Source organism: Bubalus kerabau, chromosome 13 (assembly GCF_029407905.1).
Source record: "Bubalus kerabau isolate K-KA32 ecotype Philippines breed swamp buffalo chromosome 13, PCC_UOA_SB_1v2, whole genome shotgun sequence".
NCBI classification, from domain to species: Eukaryota; Metazoa; Chordata; class Mammalia; order Artiodactyla; family Bovidae; genus Bubalus; species Bubalus kerabau.
The window spans coordinates 75,456,383-75,466,729 of NC_073636.1; the positions used below are offsets into that span (position 1 = coordinate 75,456,383).

At 52.6% G+C, this 10,347-nt stretch overlaps 1 protein-coding gene across 3 annotated transcripts in view; it reads right to left on the bottom strand.

Moving 5' to 3' along the window:
• The window catches only part of ZNF335 (zinc finger protein 335), a 23,611-nt gene extending 16,468 nt beyond the window's left edge, over positions 1-7,143 (bottom strand). For 2 of the 3 annotated variants that reach the window (XM_055545152.1, XM_055545151.1), the window contains exons 1-7: positions 6,892-7,143; positions 5,970-6,220; positions 4,455-4,695; positions 3,441-3,518; positions 2,881-3,186; positions 2,658-2,786; positions 1,649-1,795 (exon numbers count right to left, since the gene is read on the bottom strand). In XM_055545152.1, coding sequence (XP_055401127.1) covers positions 1,649-1,795; positions 2,658-2,786; positions 2,881-3,186; positions 3,441-3,518; positions 4,455-4,695; positions 5,970-6,170 — 1,102 coding nt within the window. In that variant the 5' untranslated portion in view covers positions 6,171-6,220; positions 6,892-7,143. Of the gene's footprint in view, positions 1-1,648; positions 1,796-2,657; positions 2,787-2,880; positions 3,187-3,440; positions 3,519-4,454; positions 4,696-5,969; positions 6,221-6,891 lie in introns of those variants that run through there. The other variant, XM_055545153.1, reaches the window with a different exon arrangement.
• Between the last annotated feature and the right edge of the window lie 3,204 nt (positions 7,144-10,347).

Here is a 10,347-nt window from a genome sequence, read left to right on the forward strand (position 1 = left end):
ACCACTGATGGGCACAGCAGGCTGCGGGACAGATGCAGGCAGCCATGATCAGACAGCATCCCCTCCTGCAGCTGTCAGCTGCACGCCTTAAACGGGACGGTCTGGAGCAGCACTGGGAGAGCCAGGACCTTCCAGCCAGAAGACCTGCCTGCAGGCTGAACTTGGTCACCAATCTGCTGTGTGTCCTCAGGCAAAGCCCCACCCCTCTCTGAGTCTCCTTTTCCCCTATCTGTCAAAGGGAGCTAACTGTTGCTCTTGTGACCTCACAGGGACATTCTAAGATCTGGGGAGCAACAGCAACGCTTAATCACTGGTTTTCCCGGGGGAGCCTGGGAGGCTGAAGAGCAGATGGGAGGGAGGGAGGAGACATCACGGCACAGCTGCAAAGCCTCTGTCATCAAAACATCAGAATACACTGCCTATTCAAAAACACTTAACAGTATTTCACTGTAATGTTTTAAAAATTCAAAACATGTTAAAAAAATCCAAAATATTTTATGGGAAATGCTGGTAACATCTTGTTTCTAACAGGATATTCAGGTGTATTCACTTGTGGAAATTCACTGACCTGGGTAAAGAATCTGGCAGCCAATGCAAGGCACACAGGCTCGATCCCCGATCTCGGGAGATCCCACATGCTGTGGAACAACTAAACCCTGCACCACAACTACTAAGCCTATGCTTTAGAGCCCGGGAGCCACGATGACTGAGCCTGCATGCGGCAAGTACTGAAGCCCTTAGAGCCTATGCTCCGCAATAAGAGAAGCCCCGGCAATAAGAAGGCTGTGCATCGCAACTGGAGAAAAGCCCTCGAAGCAACGAAGACTCAGCACAGCCAAAAATAAACACATACAGAAAATTTTTTAAAAATGCACTGAGCTGTGCAGTTAGCATACATGTGCTTTCCTGAACATAAACCTCAGTAAAAAGTTACTTTACAAAGAAGACTAGGGACTTCCCTGGCAGTCCACGGGTTAAGACACGGTGCTTCCAATGCCAGGGGTGTGGGTTTGATCCCTGGTTGGGGAACTAAGGTCTCACATGCCATGAGGTGTAGCCAAAAATGAAGAGAAGAAAAAGAACACTAAAAAAAAATATAACCACTCCTCCACACACACAACTGCATGTACAAAAACCAGTACCTTGTATTTCTGGCATGTCTATTTAAGCTTTAAAACAATCCTAAGAGGCAGGTACCATCACCTCATTCACAATAAGGGAAGGAGCAATTCAAGAGGCAAACCGACCCACTCCAGGTCACATAGCTGGTAGGAGGCAGAGCTGGCATTCTGTCCATGGGAGCCTCCCCTGTCCCAAGCCTGTCACGCTCCAAGTCCGTGCTCCTCTGACATTGTCTCAGACCTCAGACTTATTCTTGTTTTGATAATAATTAGCTCAGTTGTAAATATTCCAACTTCCATGCCGTGACAGCTTCCCACCGAAAAGCCTTATCAGACAGCTGGTGTATCTTAACCCTCGAGCTCGGCAGGTGAGGGCTTTCCCCGTTACCCAGAGGCCAGCAGGTCATCCCGGTGGGTCTGAGACTTGCTGTTTTGCACAGCATGCCCCATCCCCAGGCTCCATGGAAGCAAGCAGAGAACGAGGCCACCCCTGGGCCCCACCCGTACCCCTAAGGCCCCATTCTCACCATCTGGGAGATCCAAGGTCTCCAGGCGAGGCAGCTTCCGGGGCCGGCCAGGTCTCCTGCGGGGTCTCAGGGTACTGGGGGTGGGGCGCTGGGGCCGCAGCTGCCGGCCCCGGGGCTCGTCATCTGCAGGGTTATAGTCGCTGTCTTCTGTGGGGAAAGCAAGAGAAGGAGGGCTGCAGCCTTGACCTTTCAGCCCTGACCCCTTGCCAGCTTTCCTGGAAAGAGGCCCACTTCCCCATCCCTGCCTGCTCCTCCTTCCAAACCCAACAGTGATGCCGCCTCCAGGAAGCCCTCCTGATGTTCCCCTAGCTGACTGTCAGTACTCATCTTTGAGGCCCTGCAGTCCTTTCTCTGGACCATTCTTAACACCTACCATTAGCTCATATGTACCTTAATGTGAATCAGAAAAAAAGTGCCCCTTCCTCAATACGCTTTATAGTCATTGTTTAGAAAAAAAGAGTCTAGTCATTCAAGTCTAGAAAGTATGACTACGCTACCCATTAAAGGAGCTACTCGCTGTATGTGACTCTTGAGCGTACAAAATGTACCTAGTCTAAACTGAGGCATAAACTAAGCCATAATTAAGTATAAAATACACATCAGATTACCAAAAATTAGAATGAAAAAAAGTAAAAATAATTTGTTAAAAATTTTTTATAGTGATTGCATACTGAAATTAGATTTTAGACATAATAGGTAAATAAAATATATGACTGACTTTAAATTCATCTTTTTACTTTTAATACAGCTACTAAAAAAGTGCACATGTGGCTTGCATTGTTTCTGCTGGACAAATGGGACATGACCCTTAGACACAGTGCTGTTTCTCGGTGCACGGTCTGGATAACTGCACATGAAGCTCCTGGTCCCAAAGCCCCAACTCCTCTTATCTTATGCTGGAGGCACTCCTGGCTGCGCCTGTGTCAATTCCGCTTTCCTGGCCCTTCATATGGGCCAGAGGGAGCTCAGTATATGCAGATGTGGGAGGGCAGCAGGTCTGGGAGCCTACCCTCCAGGTCATCGATGGCACCAGCATCTATGATGTCATCGTCGTCTTCCTCCTCTGGGCCCTCTTCCTCCTGGGGCTGGGCTGAGCTGCCCCACTTGCGCGGACGCCCCTTCTTACCAGGTGCTACTGCTGGGGGTGGGGAAGCAGGGTACAAAAAGCTTGTCAAGTCTGACTCTTGGCACTCCATGTGTGCAGGCAGGCAGGCCAGCCGCTATCAACGCACCTGGGCGGAAGTGCCGCTCCCGCATGTGGCGTAGCAGCGTGGCCTTGGTGCTGCTCCGGTATTGGCACATCTTGCACTTGAACTGCTGCACCACCACCACCTCCATCATGGCCTCCAGGCTCTGCAAGTCCGGCTCCTCAGTGCCAGAACCCAGGGGTGGCTGCGCCGGGGAGCTGGGCCCACCCTGCGCTTCCTCCGGTGGCTCCAGGCACGTGGACGTGGATGTGGGGCCATCAGCCAGGGCCTCGATGGCTGCCAGGCTATGGGCCAGGGTGGAACTGGACATCGGTGATGCCATGGGGGCACCTGGCGGGGGTGGGGGTGGTGGTGAGGGAATCAGAGGGAAGTGGAGAGGGAAGACTGGCCATGAGCTACCGCTGCCCCTCCCAGGCAAGCCCAGGGGTCCTAGAACCCACGCCCACCATAGTAACCATGGGGAAACCGAGAGGCCAGGGGCAGCGGATTAACCTGCCAAGATCACACAGTGAGTCTGCGGCAGAGCCTGGCTGTCCTACCCCCACCCACGGCAGGGCTCCCTGGGCATGGTGCTGTGCTTTTACCATCGTCTGGTCCCTGCAGGATCAGGTACCGTGTGGCCTCGGCCCCACTGCCCTCCGCACTGGTCACGGTGATGCAGCCTAGGCAGAGACAGGAGGAGCGAATGCCCAGGTGATAAGGACAACCGTAGTGCCAACACTCACTCCGATTCACCCATGCGACTGTGAAATCGGCTGCTCCGTGACCCACCTCCCGTCCAGGGCAGGGCTGTTGGGAGGTCTGGGACGTGTGACATGCTGGCCCGGCAGCCAGTCCACAGCTGTCTGCCTCTAACCACTACACCTGGAAGATCTCCCTCTTTTCCTCTGCAGTCTTCTCTAAGGTTAAGGCCCAGATGCTGCACCACTTTCTTAGGACTGGCTTTCGAGACCACCTCAGGGCCTTTCCAAGTGCTACGACCCTTACACAGATCACTGATGGTAGAAAATAGCCTGGCAAATCATGAGCACCAGCTCTGGAGTCAGACTGAGCTCATGGCCCAACACTTGCTGATGCAGCGGCTATGCTCGTTTACATCCTCTGTGCCTCGGCTTCCTCACATAGGCTGTGAGAACAATAATAGCATGTACCTTTTAGGGTTACCAAGAGGGTCAATGACCGACTGCTGCAGGCAGAGTGTTTAGAACAGACTCCAGGGCAAAGTCAGGTATTTTGTGCTTTATCACTCAGTTATATCTGACTCTTTGCGACCCCATGGATTATAGCCCACCAGGCTCCTCTGTCCATGGGATCCTCCAGGCAAGAATACTGGGGTGGGTAGTCATGCCCTTCTCCAGGTGATCTTCCTGACCTAGGGATCAAACCCGGGTCTCCTGCACTGCAGGACTCTCTACCATCTGAGCCACCAGGAAAGCCCCAAAGTCAGGTCAATCCTCATGCCATTTAGTACTATGAGATGGGGTTGCTGCTTCCACGTTACAACCTCAGAGTGATAAAGTTATCTGCCTGAGTCCGCACAGCTGGTTCTGTAGGGAAACCCTGGAGGGGCAACTCTTGCCCACGATGGCCTGACTCACTCCGGATGAGGTCGGTCCCGATGGTGGACTCGATGATCTTGTCAATGGCCGAGCCCAGGTCCGAGGAAGAAGCCGTGCAGTCGGACACCAGCATGCCGGGGTCTGGCAGTGCACTGGAGTGCACCAGGGCTGGGGGGCCGCCCGTCACCCCTGCCACTGGCCCGCGGGAAACAGAAGAAGAGTCAGGGAGGTAGCCATGGGGCAGGGGGTCTGTGGTGGAACTGCTCTCAGATACCTCCTCCTGGGGGTCAGGAAACAGGGAGAGAGGAAGCTTAGGAGCCAGGGATGGGGCTCCTTAAGGGCCCAAGGACATGGTGAGTAGAGCCACCCAACGCCCTCATACACACAGAAGACCAGTGGGAGAAGCCCTCTAGTCACAGAGCCTCCTCCAAAACAAGCCCCAGGGTCCCTGGGTCTGATCAGGTATAAGGCCCCATGTCTCTTGTCCCCACACAAGTCAGGTGAGGCTGGTTTCACCATGCTGTCAATGAGCTGTTCCCTCTGCCTGAAACGCTTCATAGCATCACACCATGGCTAATTCCTACTCAGACACTCAGCTGATACCTCTCCTGGGAAGCTGACCCTGACCCCCAAGGCCAAGTTAGGACCCCTCTATCCTCAGCATTTTAGTTGCCTGTGTCCCCCTCATCACTTGATGGTTCACTATGCAGTATTATGGCTCCCAAGTCAGATTCCATTAGGGCCAGAACCACATCTCTCTTGTCTCTTGCTGTAACCCCAGGGTCGAGCACAAGCTGGTCACATGCCAAGCCCATCTCTGCTGAGCCAATGAAATCCCTGGAGCCCCAAGTGGAGACTGTTGTTGTGTACCTCTATGATGTGATGTCCTGAAAATGATCACTATCTGGCAAATAATGACAATGGTGAGGGTGTGGATATTTACTGAGTGTTTATCACGTGTTGAGCCCCGTGTTAATTGCTTTGCATATATTCATTTAACCCTCAAAAAAAAAAAAAAAACCCTTTCTGAGGCAAACATTTATTATTCTCACTTTACACATGAGAAAACTGACAGCTAAAGCCTGGGGAGCTTATCTAAGACCACAGAGCTAGGAGGTGGCAGAGTCATGAGACTATTTTATAAAGCGTTTCCAAGAAAATATCTGGTGGCAGCTCACAACGAAGCACCCTCAGGAGTAGGTATTTCTGCTCCATTTTACAGACAGAAGACTGAGGCTCCACGAGATCTCCCAGTGAATCAGCAGAAGAGCCAAGATGTGAACCTGGGCAACAGTGGAGAGCGCAGCCCACAGCCTATATTTGAATCCTGACTCTGTGCCCGTTTGCTTCTCTGTAAGATGTGGAAAGAGTGGTATGTGCCTTACAAGGTACGAGGTTTAAATGAGAAAACCCATGCTAGGGGCCTGGCATGGGGCCTGGGTCGCAGTAAACCATAAACCAATTATTAGCTACAAACAAGCCTGCTGGCTCCTTCCCCCGACTGCCAAGCACTGCTGCCTGCGGTCGCTGCCTCCACCCAAGCGCGGTCCATACCAGCGAGCTGCTGCCGCGGTCCGAGCTCTGCCCCACGCCGGAATCGTCGGCCTCCGCTGGCCCCGGGGCGGCCGCGGCGTCGCTGCTGTCAGCCGACACGGCTTCCGAGGTGCCCACACCCAACCCGCTCTCCGTGGGCTCCTCGGGCCGGCCAGGCCTAGGGGCCGCGTCGCTACTGCTCTCCACTTCGTTTTCCTCCATCGGTTCGGGAGGCTGCCTGACAGGGGGGCCCAAGGTCCGGGGCCTTCACTCTGTGAGAGGAGGTGACCGGGGCTGGAACCGGTGGGCCTCATTCTGGGTCCCCGCGGCCCACTCAGCTGCGCCCATGTGCCCATTTCGCAGATGCAAACACTGAGTCGCCAACGGGGCGGGGCTTTCTAGGGTACGGCGACGGGTTGCTTCGGAAAAACAGGACCAGGAAGCCTAGCCTCCCAGGATCCGGCCCTTCCCTCATCCTCGGGAGGGTGGTCAGTGGCGGGGAATCTTGACCCTTTTCTCCTCCCCTCCACGATTCCCGCAGAGTGGTTCCCTCTACAGTCCCCGTGTGGCCTCAGTGGTTCAGCCCTCCGGCCCCCGAGTCCCCCCGGGTGGAGGGTCGGTGGTACCGCCCGCAGGCCCCCAGGGTCAGTGGCTTGCTCCCCCCTCCCCTGGAGCCCGTGGGGAGGGGGCTGACAGAGACGGTTCCGGGGCCTGGCGACTAGGGGCTGTCCCCGGCGCTGCCTGCGCTCCAGGCCCGACGCCATCTTGTGGCGGCGCCGGGTTTCCGCTCAGGCAAGTGCGAGAGCGACTAAAGGGCCTGGGACCCCGGGGCCCTGTTCGGACAGCCCCGCCGGCCCGGGACCTCGCCGCCGGGTCTCCCCGCAGTGTGGCCCCACTTCCTAGCAGGGTGCGGTGTGGCGACCTGACTCTCCCCGAAGCTCACCTGACGCTTTCGTAGCGGTGTTCCTCTCCGACTCCGGCATCGACGAGGTCGCCATCCTCTTCCCCCCCGCGGCGGAGGGACCCATCGACCTCCCGGAGGCCGGGACTACTTCCTACGCCGGGCCGGAGAAAGACAAGCTTCCAATGTTCTGAAAGGTAGCCCCGAGGCCTGAAAATCATAATAGAGTCGTAAGAGAATCTGAGATTTTGTATGTCGCTTAGTATGAGTGGAAGACTCCGCTATGGTTAGGGGCTACTTTATCTCAGGGCGGAGGAACACAGAGGAGTGGCTATGTGACGTCACTGTGGACCATCCCTGGGCCGCAGGCCGGGGCGCGGCTGAGTCTGGCCCCACTTCCGGAGGCGTGGCTCCCGGTGGCCTGTCCACGCCGTTCCCGGAACAGCTCAGAAAGACGTGAAACGGAGTGTTTGGTTGGTGAGAAAGAAAGAAATGTTATCGGTCTTTTCGCCTGCCTTTTAAGCGGTTACTTTACGCTTTTCATCGAACCTAATCAGATCCTTCCCGATTAGGTTTGACGTGTCCTGGGAAGAGGGAAGCATATAATCCTTGTTTTACAGATAGGGAAACTGAGGCCCTGAGATGGGAGGTGGCTGGTCCAACCTCACGTCAAGTAGAGGGACTTGGGATGCAAGTCCCGGTTGCTGGAGTTGGGGAAACGGGGAAGAATCAGCGCCCAGCCCTTGCTGAGCTTGGTACACATATTTATTATATAATGGAGCTGGAAGTGAAGACATTCTCCATATTTTCCTCTGTTCAGTGTACGTGGTGTAGATGTACTTAAAGGTCTGCCACCTTTCAGAAAGGTGTGATCGCCCTTCTGATGCCCGAAATACCACTTTTGGCAGTACCCTCAGTTTAAGCCTTTTTAGCATTTTGCACAGAAGCCTGGCGCTGGGGTTTGCCCCCAAAGTCTCTGTGTTGCATAAGTTGCTTTCGTCAGTTGAAAAATACAAATTTGCTAGGGGGGTGGGGAGGGGGAGGAAATCTAAAAAAAACTCGTGCAAAAAGTTTAAAAAGACAGGGTGCTTTGAGCTGTTACGATCTGTTTTACCCGAGTATGAGGGCGTTTCCCTGGTTCTTTCCTAGGAGCAGGAATAGAGCATGAGGTCTCTGGATTGGCTGTGCCCCCTCATTCCCCCTCATCCCCATTCAGCAAGACCCGGCTCCCAGAGCAGCTCTGGAGAGCTGGGTAAACACGGGCACGAGAGCAGGTTGGTTTTGTACCCACTAGGCAGTTTTCCAACCTGATTCCTCAGCCCTGCAGAGCTGCCTCCAACCCCCCACCCCCACCCCATCCCATGTGAGTAGGATGTATCTTGCCTCCGAACGAGTCACCTCCCTCAAGGATGTTGGAGGACTCAAGAGGACGCTGTCCATTCTCATCCCCAGCTGGACTAAGTCTTCATCCTAACCTTGGCTTTTGCCACCAGATCACAAGATTGCAGAATGTCATGATACAGAAAGTAATAGCTTTGTCATGGAGCTCAAGACCAGAGAGGGAAAAGCTCATGGCCCGGAGTATGACTCTGTTTTGCCAAAAGTTTTACTATTGTTTTAGGTTCAAAGTATTCATTAACAAAAGAAACTACTTGTTACACACAATAAGTAATATCAATATTTTATAAAAGACTATTTGACTTAATTTCAGTATCCAGTCATGAAAAGAAACAGAAACAATAGAGCAACAGCACGTTCATCACCAAATTGGGCCGACCAACATCCAGACTTGGTGCTGGCAAGTCCCTCATTAATAGCAATCTGGAGTCCCAGTTGGAAAAAGGTCTTGGGTGGTGCGTCCACCCCTGGAGAGACTTCAAACTGAAGTTTCCGAGGTTCCCCCTTATAATCCCAGGCTGCAAACTGATAGCATCCTCTATTTGCGTAGAAAAATGCAACTCTGGTTTTATTTTAACCTTTTTTACAATACTGTTTGTTTCACCTTGTGAGTCATAGGGTTTTGTTAGACCCCAGGGTGATTGGCCAGACCTCCAGGGGCTCAATTGACAGACCCACTCCTTTTCTTGTCTAAAGTCCTGCCTGACCTGCTGTGCTTGCAGGCAGGCATGGAATCCGAGCAGGGTCCAGGCAGGTCAGAAGCAGGTCAGAGGCCTGCTGTCTAACTTCTGAAGCCTGAACAAGACTTCCTTCATTTTAATTTTCCTAACAGACTCCCTGAAACAACATGTCAGAATTCTTCATTGCAAAGACAAGCCATTCTGGTTTTCTGACTACCAATCGAGAGCTCTTCTCACCAGAACATGCAGTGTGTAGTTACGGCCTCAGCTTTGATGGGACGATTTCTAGAAGCAGTGATGGGGCTCTGGGTCAGGACATTCAAGTAGACCATTGAGAAAAACGCTGAGGAGAGGAGCCAAGAGGAAAAGAAGAGGGAAAGCACTCTCCTTGTGCATCTGACTCAAGCCAGGCAATGCGTGTGTGCTTTGCTGCATCACAGTACCTTAAAGAAGCTGGGGTTGTTCTAGTCTTCCATGGTAGAGAGGAAGCTGAAGCTCAGAGAGGGAAAGTGACTTGTCCAAGGTCATACAGCCTAGAGGATAGAACTGGCATATGGGTGCAGGTCTCTCTGATTCCAAAGCCCCAAGCAATTTAGGTACCATATGAGGTATGACAAAGCTACGACAAACCTAGACAGCGTATTAAAAAGCAGAGACATTACTTTGCCAAAGGTCTGTATAGGCAAAGTGATGGTTTTTCCAGTAGTCATGTATGGATGTGAGAGTTGGACCATAAAGAATGGTGAGCACCGAAAAACTGATGCTTTTGAACTGTGATGTTGGAGAAGACTCTTGAGAGTCCCTTGGACTACAAGGAGATCAAACCAGTCAATCCTAAAGGAAATCAACCCTGAATATTCATTGGAAGGACTGGATGCTGAAGCTGAAACTCCAATACTTTGGTCACCTGATGAGAACTGACTCATTGGAAAAGCCCTGATGCTGGGAACGATTGAAGGCAGGAGGAGAAGGGGACGACAGAGGATGCGAGATGGTTGGATGGCATCACTGACTCGATGAGCATGAGTTTGAGCAAGCTCCAGGAGATGGTGAAGGACAGGGAGGCCTGGCATGCTGCAGTTCATGGAGTGTGAAAGAGTCGGACACAACTGAGCGACTGAACTGAACTGATAAAAGTACGGCTTGAGAAACTCAGTGCCAGTGATTGTATTAAGCACTTTACCTATATTTATTTAATCGTCACAACTACTCTATGAAGTAGTTGCCATCATTATTTCCATTTTAGATATGAGAAAACAGGCACAGGACAATAAAGGAATAGAAGTAAGGGTGGAACTGGGATTGAGAATCAGGCCATCTGGCTCTAACCTCTGTACTTGTTTTTTGACAGCACCGCACAGCTTTTGGGATCTAACCCAGGCATCCTGCAGTGGAAGCATGCAGTCCTAACCAGTGGACC